The sequence below is a fragment of the Hemitrygon akajei genome, unplaced genomic scaffold, assembly GCF_048418815.1.
Source record: "Hemitrygon akajei unplaced genomic scaffold, sHemAka1.3 Scf000089, whole genome shotgun sequence".
Taxonomy (NCBI): domain Eukaryota; kingdom Metazoa; phylum Chordata; class Chondrichthyes; order Myliobatiformes; family Dasyatidae; genus Hemitrygon; species Hemitrygon akajei.
The window spans coordinates 2,994,282-3,008,266 of NW_027331975.1; the positions used below are offsets into that span (position 1 = coordinate 2,994,282).

Genomic DNA, 13,985 nt, shown 5'->3' on the forward strand with positions numbered 1-13,985 from the left:
CCTTGGACAACGGGTCGAGTGAGAAGGAATTTCACAAATACCTAAATTAAAAACAGTCACAGCTCCAGGATTTCACCAAAAACGATCAAATATCCTAATGTTATGAGTGGTATTTTTCCCCACCAGCCAACACCCCCGCTTCCGTAAAATTCCCTCTATTTAATATCCGGGGTTGTTAAATTCCGTGCTTGTTTATTTTGACTTTTTTACAGAGGTGTCGGAGCGGCGCTCCGGTGAGCTCTGGTAGCACTGCACCCCTGAATGTATGAGACAGTACAGTGTTAAATGCAAAACCCTGAACAGTGTCGATGATCAGAGGGATCTTAGACTCCAAGTTCATCGCTCCCTGAAAGAGACTGCACAGATTGATCGGGTGGTTAAGAAGGCAAATGGCATGGTTGTCTTTATTAGTTGAAGGACTGAGTTCAAAACTCATGAAGTTGTGTTGCAGCTTTGAAAAACTAGTTAGATCACATCTGGAGTGTTTCATACAGTTCTGGTCGCCCCCATTCTCGGAAGGATCTCGGGGCTTTGGAGAGGGCGCAGAAGAGGTTTACCAGGACACTGCCTGGATTAGAGAGCATGAGCTATAACGGGAGGCAGGACAAACTTGTGTTGTTTTCTCCAGAGCGGCACAGGCTGGGGTGAGGCTGGATGGACGTTGATCAGATTACGAGAGGAATAGATAGAGTGGACAGAGGGTATGTTTTTTCCTGGGGGTTTGAAATGTCTGACACATTTAAGGTGAGAGGAGATGTGAGGCGCATCTGTTTATTTCCACAGAATGCTGGGAAGCTGGAGTCTATGCCTGGGGTGTTATACCCCACCGGTCACGTGATCCCATTTGCCCCTCCCATTTAACCGCAGATGTAACGATCTCTTTGTGCATGTTCACAATCTCCAGGTGGGTGGTCACGCATCCTCCATGTTGTTTTGGGAAATCTGATGTCGGCCACTGAGTCCCGTTAACTTCCCCCGAACTCGCCTCGCTTCCTGAGGCTCCTCACATTTGTCCTGGAGCTTTATGGCGGTTGTGTCTTCTCCCGGACTGGGGTGGGTGAGAAAGGAGAACGTCCCAGGTTGTGGGGATCTTTGATTTCACTGCCTGCTTTACCGATGGACTGGGAAGTCTAGGGGGGAGAGTGGTTTCTGTGATCTGCTGATCTGGATCTAAAGGTCTTACCAGTTCCTCGCAGTCACGGGCAGAGTAGTTACCATGCAAAGCGTGAAGTGTCCGGATGGGAAACTTTCTATGGTGTGTTGATAAAAATCTGGTGAGGGTCAAAGTATATATGGCAAAGTTCTTGTTGTTTTTGCTAATTCTGACATTCTAGAATTTTTTTGTACAGTAGTATGTACTATTCATTCAGTACCTATGTGTTGCTGGAGGACCATCAGTGATTGTCCTTGATCCCTTCTCCCACCTGGTTCCATCTTCTCATCTTGTTCAACCTCTGTCCAGTCTCCTCACACCCCCCCCCCCCCAACCCCGCTTCAGTGATTTACATCAACCATCTGGGTCATCCTCAGTCCGCCTTGTATCTCACCTCCTCAATGTTATATATCAGCAAACTTTCCTCCAACCCTTGTCTTCATTGTGACGTGTTCTTTTGTACCTTTGGCCTCGCTGAGTCATTTCCAGGATCGGTTATTGTTAGCTGGAATGCTGAAGGGTCATCAGGTACCAGTTCTGTTGTGCATTGGTGTGGAGGTGCTATGAACAGTGACGGGCTGACACACTGCAGCATTTTACTGGCAGCAAAGAGTACTGGGAGAGTTGGTGCTTGGGCTCTAATCCTGTGATCGGCATTCCAGGCAAATGGAACTGTTGGTGGTTTGGCTTTGACTTTGGTTAGTGCTTCTACAGCTGGACATTGGTTGTGGTGAAATCCTAGATTGCACTACCCAGTATGAGATGTGGGGACGATGCGTGAGACTCTCAGGGTCGGTGAGTGGCAGATTCAGCTGTGTGAGTCTGTGAGGTTGGGTCCTGGGAGATCACGGTTTTTGATCCAGGTAAAGTGGACCCAGGGATTGAGCTGTTTGGGCTTGTGAGGTGTTGATCGGGTATTTCTGGTTTGGGATCAGATGTTTGTTTCTGGAGTTCCTTTGGAAGCAATGACTGCCAATCTGAGGAGAGGATGAGTTCCCATTCCATCCTCACAGGGAGAGGCTGTGAATAAATGGGCTGTTCCGTGTTTACAACAGTAGAAATAGACCCTGAGTTTGGTGTTCAAACTGTGTTTGGAAATCCCCCCCCCCCCCCACTGTCACACAGTGGAAATCAGGCAGCTGTGCTGGAGATCTGCACTAAAAACTGAAAATGTTTCAAGTCATTCTGATGAAATGTTATTAATTGAATTGTATTGTAAGCTGTTCCTTACCTGCTGAGTGTTTCTGGTAATTCCAGTTTCTTTTTATTTCTTGGTTTATATTTCATGAAATAGACCTGTTTTAACCTGGAAATGAAAATGGCTGTGATAGTTTGTAGGCCTCCGTTAGAGTCTCTGCAAGTCTCCCCTCTCCACACCACTGATGTTGCCCAAGGGAAGGGCATTAGGACCCATACAGCTTGGCACCGGTGTCGTCGCTCATGGACACACACGCAGCCTCTGCCAAGGCTCGAACTAGCAACCTTAAGATCACTAGACCAATGCCTTAACCACTTGGCCACGCGCCAGCACATGTGATAGTAGAACAGTAAAGAAAGCACAACGTTTCCCTGTCAATTATCCTGGTACCAATTTGTCTGTTATTCCTGGAAATGTGTTCAGTACAGTTGTTGCTAACAAGATTTACATAAGTAATCTCAGGAATGATCGGTGGGGCATTTGATGGTTCTGGGCCTGTGTTCGATGGAGTTCAGAGGGACGGTGGGGGTGGTGGGGGGATGTATGGTTAAGTAAACCTACTGAATGCTGAAAAGCCTGGATACAGTGGACATGGAGAGGATGTTTCCATTAGACAGGGAGTCTGTGATCTGACAGCACAGTCTCAGAATAAAGATGCTTCCCCTTAAAAGTCAGATGAGAAAAATTTTTTGGCCAAAAGATGTCTGATCTGTGGAATTTGTTGCCACAGAGGTTGGTTGAGGCTGCCATTTGGGTATATTTATGACAGATTAATATATTCATGATTGCTAAGTAGCTTCAGGGTTACAGGAGGAAGACAGGAATATGGTGTTGGAATAAAAATCAGCCGTGGTTGAATGGTGGGGCAGACCAGATGGATCGAATCACCTAATTCTGTTCCTGTATCTTATGTCTTACCATGATTGAATGATGACTCCTTCTTATCCCATATCATTCTGTGACGTGTGAGGGACAATAAAAGATTGTTCACTGAGATCATTAAATCTGCCTTCAGTGTTTAAATTTCAGTGAGTTTTGTTCTTAGTAACATTAAGCAGAAATGTTTAGTTCTCCTTTTCATTATTAATGTGCTTCATTGTCTCTCTGGTTAAAGTTAGACCTGTGATGAGAGATTTATTTGAAGAAAAACCCCAACTGGAGGCAAACGACGACTGAAGTCGAGGGAACAGCAACAAGTCAACCAGCCCGAGGACTGAGAGCACCAACTGGAGAGAACCCATCTGACTCAGGGTTTCCATTGATTCAGTCAGGAGAAAGTTTGGTGAGTCTCATTTACTCAAACACTGGTCCTTTAGACATTACATACCTGTACAAAGGAAGGTAGGAAATAGTTGGGAGTGAGACAGAATGTGCCCAGAAGAACCAGTTATGCCTCTGTCAGACCCAGTTGCAATCACTCCAGGTCTGGTAATGTGCTTCCAGCAGCCCAGCCCTTTGAAACCACTCCCATTCCCTCACAGTTGTCACTCAGTTCAAGATCCTGCATCCTCTGATGTAGCTTTTGGTCAGTTCTGAGTGGGGAGACGGAAGGAGAGGGGAGTGTTTATGCTGACTGTCTTTCAAAAACAGTATTTATTTGAACTTGCTGCAAACTCTCTACCCATACCCTGTACTTTCTCAACCAGATTATTGACATAGATGACAAGTAGCAATGGGTGTAACCTCAGGGAACGTCACTAAGCACGGGACTCGAGTCCAAGAAACAGCCTCTCACCATCACCCAGTGCCTCCTACCACCCAGCCATTCCCAGACCCTGGGGCTCTGTAACAAACTCAATGTTAACAGGAAGATTAGTCAGTAATTAAGATGAAGAGAGAATTGTGGCCTCCTGAAAGGACACGCGAGCTGAACTGTCTGATTCATTGGACCAGATCCACCCTCGTTGACAATGTAATTTACCCCTTGCCCATCCACCCAGGTCATGTTACTTCCGATAACCCACAGTACCCCAACCACCCTCCGTCCCCCCAGTGGCCCCACACCCTTCTGAGCATTCACCCCACACCGACACATGGACAGGCCCCCTTCACCCACATCCACCCTCCCAGCTTGGGGAACCAGAGCAAACTGATCCCGCAATCTCAACTCAGTGGAAAACTAAAACCAGGGATGCAAGACTGGAGAGCCCGGAGCCTCCAGCTGTCCGGCTCGGTCCCGGCCCTTTCCCACTGCAACCCGTCCTCGATTTTCAAAAACCCAAGATTAACCCCTTTCTCACTGCCAACTGAACAGGAGAAACACCCGCATCAGCTGGGGTTGAGCTGCAGTTCGGCAAGTTGCAGTTGGTCCCCATATGTGTTAAAACTCCCCGCTGTCGGATATGGAGACCAGAATCATACGCGGTAAAACCATATAACAATTACAGCACGGAAACAGGCCATCTCGGCCCTTCTAGTCTGTGCCGAACGCTTACTCTCACCTAGTCCCACTTACCTGCACTCAGCCCATAACCCTCCATTCCTTTCCTGTACATATACCTATCCAATTCTTTAAAAATGACAAAATCGAACCTGCCTCTACCACTTCCACTGGAAGCTCGTTCCACACAGTTACCACTCTGAGTAAAGAAGTTACCCCTCATGTTACCCCTAAACTTTTGCCCCTTAACTCTCAACTCATGTCCTCTTGTTTGAATCTCCCCTACACTCAAAGGAAAAAGCCTATCCACATCAACTTTATCAATCCCCACATAATTTTAAATACCTCTATCAAGTCCCACCTCAACCTTCTATGCTCCAAAGAATAAAGACCTAACTTGTTCAACCTTTCTGTGTAACTTAGGTGCTGAAACCCAGGCAACATTCTAGTAAATCTTCTCTGTACTCTGTTGACATCTTTCCTATAATTCGGTGACCAGAACTGTATACAATACTCCAAATCTGGCCTCACCAATGCCTTGTACAATTTTAACGTTACATCCCAACTCCTATACTCAATGCTCTGATTTATAAAGGTCAGCATACCAAAAGCTTTCTTCACCACCACAGGAGATTCCACCTTCAGGGAAATATGCACCATTATTCCTAGATTTCCTCACACTGTCTACAAGCTTTCTCTATTTCTGAACTAACCTCCTCTCTCCTAGTCTCTTCAATTTGATCCCCCCCCCCCAATTCATTCTAGTTTGAAGTATCCCCAGTAGCCTTCGCAGATCTCCCCACTAGGATATTGGTCCACCTCGGTTTCAAGAGCAACCCGTCCTTTTTGTACAGGTCACACCTGCCCCAAAAGAGGTCCCAATGATCCAGAAACTTGAATCCCTGCCCCCTGCTCCAATCCCTCAGCTACGCATTTATCCTCCACCTCATTCCATTACTACTGTCACTGTCACGTGGCACAGGCAGTAATCCCGAGATTACTACCTTTGCGGACCTTCTTCTCAACTCCCTTCCTAACTCCATATATTCTCCTTTCAGGACCTCTTCCCTTTTCCTACCTATGTCATTGGTACCTATATGTACCACGATCTCTGGCTCCTCACCCTCCCACTTCAGGATATCATGGACGTGATCAGAAACATCCAGGACCTTGGCACCAGGGAGGCAAACTACCATCCGGGTCTCCTGACTGCATACACAGAATCGCCTATTTGACTCCCTAACTATTGAGTCCCCTATTACTACTGCCTTCCTCTTCTTTTCCCTACCCTTCTGAGTTACAGGGCCGGACTCTGTGCCGGAGGCACGGCCGCTGTTGTTTCCCCCAGGTAGGCTGCCCCCCCTCAACAGTACTCAAACAGGAGTACTTATTTTCAAGGGGTACAGCCACAGGGGTACTCTCTAATACCTTACTCTTCCCCTTCTCCCTCCTAATCATGACCCACCTGTCTGCCTCCCATGGCCCCGGTGTGACCACCTGCCTGTAACTCCTCTCCATCACCTCCTCACTCTCCCTGACCAGACGAAGGTCATCGAGCTGCATCTCCAGTTCCCTAACTCGGTCCCTAAGGAACTGCAGCTTGGCGCACCTGGCGCAGATGTGAACGTCCGGGAAGCTAGGAGACTCCAGGACCTCCCACATCCGACACCGAGAACAGCAAGCTGCCCTCACACTCATAATTCCCAGCATGGAACCGTAATCCCACTGTGGATTTGTTCGGTGACTTGTGAACATACATGATTAATGACCCTGCAACTGGGGACTGAATAAATAGTTAGGCTAACAATTCTAATCATACACACCATCTCCTTGCCTTTCTTGCTTCCTCACCGCCTCTTTCCCTCCCCCTTCCCTCTTCTCTGTCCCACTCAGTTACACTGCTACTCGACCAGTCTCCCACTCTCTTTCGTCCCTTTCCTCGTGCTCTCCTTTTTTGCCATTCTCTCTACTCCTCTAGTAACAAATCGTACTCCTCTCTCGTCTCTCTTCATCTCCTCACTCTCTCATACCTCTCTTCATTTCTCTCACACTCTCTCCCCTCTATCCATGTTTCTCTTACTCTTCCATTCTCTCTCCCATCCCACAATCCCTATCCCTACCCTATCACCCGCCACCTCACTCTCAATCTGTCACCCTGTCTTCTCCTCTCCATCTCTTCCTCTCTCACGCACCTCAATCAAACTTGTCTCTCTCACTCACTCACCTCCGCCACTCTGTAACCGCCTCCATTTCCAGCTCTCAACCTCTCTATCTCTCTCTCTACATCCCACCCTCCCCCCTTTCTCAAACACTCTCCCTGCTGCCTCCTGTATCCCACATTGTCTTCCCCTCTTTCTCACCCTCTAAATCTACCAATCACCCCACGCGTTCTCCCTCTTCGCTCCCTGTCAGTCCCACTCCTCCTCCTCCCCCTCTCTCCCGTCACACCCTGCGCTCTCCACCCCATCCCATACAGTGGTATGCAAACGGCTGGGCACCACTGGTCAAACTTTCTGTTACTGTGAATAGTTAAGTGAGTAGAAGGTGAACTGGTCTCCAAAAGTCATAAAATTAAAGACAAAACATTCTTTTCAACATTTTAAGCAAGATTAGTGTATTATTAAAAACACAAAATGCTGGCAGAACTCAGCAGGCCAGACAGCATCTATGGGAGGAGGTTGTGACAACGTTCCGGGCTGAAACCCTTCATGAGGAGTTTAGTGTATTATTTCTGTTTTGTACAATTTTAGAGTGGGAAAAAAAAGGAAAGGAGCACCATGGAAAAGTTTGGGCAGCCCAAGAGATTTGAGCTCTCAGTTAAATTTTATCAAGGTCTTAGACCTGAATTAGCTTATTAGGACAATGGCTTGTTCACAGTCGTCGTTAGGACAGGCCAGGTTATGCAAAACGCAAAGCTTTATAAATACCCTGACTCCTCAAACCTTGTCCCAACAATCAGCAGCCATGGGCTCCTCTAAGCAGCTGCCTAGCACTCTGAAAGTTAAAATAATTGATGCCCACATAGCAGGAGAAGGCTATAAGAAGATAGCAAAGTGTTTTCAGGTAGCCGTTTCCTCAGTTTGTAATGTAATTAAGAAATAGCAGTTAACAGGAATGGTGGAGGTCAAGTTGATGTCTGGAAGACCAAGAAAACTTTCCAAGGGAACTACTTGTAGGATTGCTAGAAAGGCAAATCAAAACCCCCATTTGACTGTAAAAAAAATATTCAGGAAGATTTAGCAGCCTCTGGAGTGGTGGTGCACTGTTCTACTGTGCAGCGACACCTGCACAAATATGACCTTCATGGAAGAGTCATCAGAAGAAAACCTTTCCTGCATCCCCACCACAAAATTCAGTGTCAGAGGTTTTTCTGACATTGAGGGAGAGGTTGTTTTCTTGACACCAGACAGATGTTCAGGGCTCAGATAGAGTCAGCATCAAATGCTTGAGCACGGTGCGATGAATGTGTTGAGCTGTAGAAATCACGATGCAAGAAGCATCGTAGGAAAGCCAGATGAGCCCAGGGCATGGAATTATGATATCGTAGGCATTACTGGGAATTGGTTGCACCCAACAGTCTGAGGGATTCAGAGGAACAAATTTGTAGAGAGTTCACAGACTACACCAAGAAACAATTGTTGATATAGTAAGTGATTTTAACTTTCCATATATTGACTGGGACTCCCATACTGTAAAAGGACTAGATGGGGTCGAGTTTGTCAAATGAGCCTTAATCAGTACGTAAAACATCCGGCGTAGAAGTGTGCAATAAGCTGTTGGGAAACGATCCAGGGCTGGTGACAGAAATTAGTGAATGGGAACACTTTGTGTCTAGTGATCATAATGCCATGAGATTCCAAGTAAGTACGGAAAAACAGAGGTCTGGACCTCTCGAGATTCTAAATTGGAGAAAGATCAATTTTTATGGTATTTGCAAGGATTTGACAAGGGTGGATTGGGACAGGCTGTTTTCTGGCAAAGGAGTTCTTGGTAAGTGGGGGTTCTTCAGAAGTGAAATTTTGAGGGTGTAGAGTTTGTATGTGCCTACCAAAATAAAAGTTGAAAGGTAACTGGTGCAGGGAACCTTTGTTTTCAAGAGGTAGCAAGGCCCCGGATATTTTGTTCCTCCAAATTCCTCAGGCTGTTGGGTGCTCCCAAGACACATTAATGACTACAATATCATATTTCCACACCCTGAACTCATCTGACTTTCTTTAGTTGTCTTCTGTTGGTTTCGAAAAGCTTCCCAATGTTTTTTGCTCTATTATTTGCCCTCCCTTTGGCTTTTATGTTGGCTTTGGCTTCTCATTTCATGATTGTGTCCTCCTGCCTTTCCAATGCTCCACTTCTTTGGGATGTGTCTATCACTCAGCTCCCAAGTTGCTTCCAGAAACTCCAGCCATTGCTGCTCTGTCGTCACTCCTACCAGATTCCCCTTCCAGTCAGGTTTGGCCAGCTTCTCTGTCACAGAAACATGGAGAAGATCAGAACAGAAACATGCCCCCTCTGTATGATCAGAATGGTAATCTATACGGGACACAAAATAGATGGGGGAGGTTTTAAATAGCAGTTTTGCATCCATTTTTACTCAGGAGATGGACACAGAGTCGATAGAGGTGAGGCAAAGCAGCATCAACTTCAAAGACCCTGGACAGATTAGAGAGGTGGAGGTTTTTGCTGCCTTAAGACAAATTAGCATGGATCAATCCCCAGGGCCTGACAAGTTGTTCCCTGGGACCCTGCGGAAGACAAGTGCAGAAATTGTCGGGGTCCAAGCAGAGATATTGAAATCATCCTTAGTGACAGGTGAGGTACTGGAGGATTGGAGGACAACTGATGTTGTTCTGCTGTTCGAGAAGGGCTCTAAGGAGAAACAGGAAAATGTTATGTTACTGAGCTTGACATCAGTTGCGGGAAAGTTATTAGAACATATGTGCAGGAACCGGATATATAAGTACTTGGATCGATGTGGACTGATTAAGGATAGACAGCATGGCTTTGTGCATGGTAGGTCATGTCTAACCAGTCTCTTGAGGAAGTTATCAGGGAAGTGGATGAAGGCAAGGCAGTGGATGTTGTCTACATGGACTTTAGCAAGGCACTTGACAAAGTCTCATATGGCAGGTTGGTCAAGAAGGTTCAGTCACTCAGCATTCAAGACGAGATAGTAAATTGGATGAGACACTGTCTTTGGGAGAAGCCAGAGTGTGGTAGCAGATGATTGCCTCTCTGACTGGAGGCCTGTAACTAGTGGTGAGCCACAGGGATCAGTGCTGGATCTGTTGTTGTTTCTCATCTATATCAGTAATCTGGATGATAAGATGGTTAGGTATCAGCAAATTTGTGGATGAAACCGAGACTGGGGATTCAGCGGACTGCGAGAAGACTATCATGGCTTGCAGTGCAAACTGGACCAGGTGGAAATATGGCTTGAGAAATGGAAAATGGAATTCAATGCAGACAAGTGCGAGGTGTTGCATGTTGGTGGGACCTACCAGGGTGGGTCTTACACAGTGACTGGTCGGACATGGAGGAGTGTTGTTAAAGAATGGGATCTGGGAATACAGGTCTATATTTCACTGAAAGTGGTGTCACAGTTCGATAGGGACAGAAAGAAAGATTTTGGCATATAGTCCTTCATAAACCAAAGCACTGAATGGTATGTTATGTTGACTTTGTACAAGACATTGGTGAGGCCTAATTTGGAGTATTTGCAGTTTTGGCCACCAACCTACAGGAAAGATGTAAAGATTTTGAAAGAATTCAGAGAAAATTCACAAGGATGTTGCCAGGTCTGGAGGACTTGGGTTATAAGGAGAGATTGAACAGGCCAGGACTTTATTCCTTGGAATGTAGAAGACTGAGGGGAGATTTGATGGAGGTATACTACAATTATGAGGTTTATATGAGGGTAAATGCAAGCTGGCTTTTACCACTGAGATGGGGTGGGACTACAACCAGAGGCCATGGGTTAAGGGTGAAAGGTGAAACATTCAGGGGAACATGAGGGGAAACATCTGCCGGGTGAGTTTCCAAAGTGATCACCAGCTCATAACCCAGCACGGAAGGAAAGCGTGCAGGGGAGCCAGCTGGATTCGAACTCAGGACCTTTCGTCCCGAAGTCTGGCACTGATGCCACTACGCCACCAGCCAGGTCAGGAGATATTGACATGGCATTGAAACTGTGGCACTTTAAATGAACATTACATAAAGGAAAACTTTAGCTGCACATCAACAAAGGCTATTTATGTGAGAGGGTTTCTGTTACTGTGGGGCCAGACACCCTTTCAGCTCAGTGGGAAGAGGGAATAATTCAAATGGACAGAGTCAAACAGAGCCAAGTCACAGATTGGAGATGGCATAAGTGCCCCATTCTTATAGAGCATCAGAGAGTTTGGGGGTCATTTCAGATACCAGCACTGTGCCCAGTTAGAAGGAGATTTCGTTCTCCAATGTGTTGAACTTCACTGTAACAGTGTGATGTCAGATCACACCTTGGCAACTCAAGTGATCTCATCTCAAATGTTGTCCTTCACCCACTGATTGATTTTTAAATCTTTTAACAAGTTAAAATCGACAAGGAATTTGTCTATGGGAATTCAAACACAACACACCAGTTGTGCTGTCTCTGACTAGATATTTAAGGAGCAAGGGATTCAATCAACCATCCTTCCTGCTCAGACTGTGGGGAGGGGTTCACTCGGTCATCTGACCAACTGGCACGTCCATCATTTTACACAGGGGAGAGACCGTTCACCTGCTCAGACAGTGGGAATGGATTCAGTCGGTAATCTCAACTGAAGGTACATCAGCAAGTTCACACTGGACAAGGCCATTCATCTGTTCTGTGTGTGGGAAGGGATTCAGTCGGTCATCCCACCTGTGGACACACCAGTCAGTTCACACTGGGCAGAGGCTGGTCATCTGCTGAATTTGTGGGGAAGCATTCACTCGGTCATCTGACCTAATGGCTAACCAGCGAGTTCACACTGAGGAGCAGCCGTTCACCTGCTCCGACTGTGGGAAGGGATTTACTCGGTCATCTTACCTACTGGTACACCAGCGAGTTCACACTGGAGAGAGGCCATTCACCTGCTCAGACTGTGAGAAGGGATTCACTCGGTCATCTGACCCACTGGCACACAAACGTGTTCACACTGGAGAGAGGCCATTCACCTGCTCAGACTGTGGGAAGGGATTCACTCAGTCATCTTACCTACTGGTACACCAGCGAATTCACACTGGAGAGAGGCCATTCACCTGCTCAGACTGTGAGAAGGGATTCACTCGGTCATCTGACCTACTGGCACACCAACGTGTTCACACTGGAGAGAGGCCATTCACCTGCTCAGACTGTGGGAAGGGATTCAGTCAGTTATCTGCACTGAAGGTACATCAGCGAGTTCACACTGGAGAGAGGCCGTTCACCTGCTCAGACTGTGGGATGGGATTTACTCAGTCATCTCACCTACTGAGACACCAGTCAGTTCACACTGGGAAGAGGCCATTCACCTGCTCAGATTGTGGGAAGAGATTCACTTCGTCATCTCAACTGAAGATACATCAGCGAGTTCACACTGGGGAGAGGCCATTCACCTGCTCAGAATGTGGGAAGGGATTCACTCGGTCATCCAACCTACAGAGTCACCAGTCAGTTCACACTGGGAAGAGGCCATTCACCTGCTCAGACTGTGGGAAAAGATTCACTTCGTCATCTCAACTGAAGATACATCAGCGAGTTCACACTGGGGAGAGGCCATTCACCTGCTCAGAATGTGGGAAAGGATTCGCTCAGTTATCCACACTGAAGGTACATCAACGTGTTCACACTGAGGTGTGGCCATTCACCTGCTCAGAATGTGGGAAGGGATTCACTCGATCATCCAACCTACAGAGTCACCAACACGTTCACACTGGGGAGAGCCCATTCACCTGCTCAGACTGTGGCAAAGGATTCAGTAATTCATCCACCCTACAGAGACATCTGCGAGTTCACACTGGGGAGAAGCCATTCACCTGCTCGAACTGTGGGAAGGGATTCACTCAATTATTTGATCTACAAAATCACCAGCGAGTTCACACTGGGGAGAGGCCGTTCACCTGCTCGAACTGTGGGAAGGGATTCACTCAGTTATCCACCCTACACAGTCACCAACGAGTTCACACTGGGGAGAGGCCATTCATCTGCTCAGTCTGTGGAAAGGGATTCACACAGTTATCCAGCCTACACAGGCACCAACTAATTCACACTGGGGAGAAGCCATTCACCTGCTCAGAATGTAGGAAGGGATTCAGAGATTCATCCGCCCTACGCAGACACCAGCGAATTCACACTGGGTAGAGGCCGATCACCTGCTCAGTCTTTGGGAAGAGATTCTCTCGGCTACCTCCACCAAATGTGCATGATTGTCAAGTCAAACTTGAGTTTCAGGAAGGTATTAAGAAAGAGCAAGAATTCACTGGCAGAGAGGACGGAACCTGCTGCCTGAGGGTGGTTTCTGCCCAGAACATTTGGGCAGAACCCGCAGCGTCACAGTGACAGTCCAAGAGCAGCGTCACAGGGGCAGCCAGGAGCAGCGTCACAACCCGCGGTAAGTTGCCGAACTTTAAATAATTGTTGAGACTGTTTCAGGGAAAGGAGCACTGCTGTCACTGTGTTTGGGTTAACTCCGCCATCGGGATCATCGCACACAGGTACTTCTGGAAAACGGCGCGAGGCTTAAGAAGAGCTCGTGAACCTTCAAGAGAGTTCACCCAGTTTGGAACCATAACGGTCCAGTAGAGAAACGGAGGTGCAGGTCCGAAATCGTCTCCGAAGTCCGAGAGGTAGCCAGTTTCTCACCTGATCCTAATCCTAATGCTACTGCCACTGCCTTCTGACTAATGCCTTATGACTATCCTTGACTAGACTAATGACTGACTTACCGCTGATTATTTATGACTACAGACTAATAATTACCAACTGCCACACTTGCGAAAATAAAAATAAAAAAGAAAAAAGAAGGAAAGTTGTTTGGTCATTGAGTGGAATCCCGTTAAAACCTTCGGGTAGGCGTATTCAGTCCCTTTCAAGTGGGGAAGCTGCACATGGGAGCAAGAACTCCGACTTGACAGTGAAAAACTGGTTGACAGTGAAAATACTGCTTGACAAAACTGTTTGACCAGGAAACAGAAATCTGGGAGCTTTGAGCTGGAACAGCAAGAGCAATAACCTGGAGTCCTGAAGAAGGAAGGAAATCAAGTTCAGATAAAAC

The 13,985-nt window shown here is 46.9% G+C and overlaps 1 protein-coding gene across 1 annotated transcript; it reads left to right on the forward strand.

Annotated features, from left to right (window-relative positions):
- Positions 1-10,734: 10,734 nt before the first annotated feature.
- On the forward strand, positions 10,735-13,772 carry LOC140722797 (uncharacterized). Its single transcript, XM_073037461.1, has 2 exons — positions 10,735-10,755; positions 11,795-13,772. Exons 1-2 carry the CDS (start codon positions 10,735-10,737, stop codon positions 13,070-13,072), a joined length of 1,299 nt encoding a protein of 432 aa, XP_072893562.1. The 3' UTR covers positions 13,073-13,772.
- The last annotated feature ends 213 nt before the right edge of the window (positions 13,773-13,985 follow it).

Bases quoted from the DNA above. Each gene is read 5' to 3' on its own strand.
- LOC140722797 (XM_073037461.1), top strand. From the start codon at position 10,735: ATGAGGGGAAACATCTGCCGG. The intron at 10,756-11,794 runs GTGAGTTTCCAA...CTGGTACACCAG, and splicing joins TGAGGGGAAACATCTGCCGG to CGAGTTCACACTGGAGAGAG.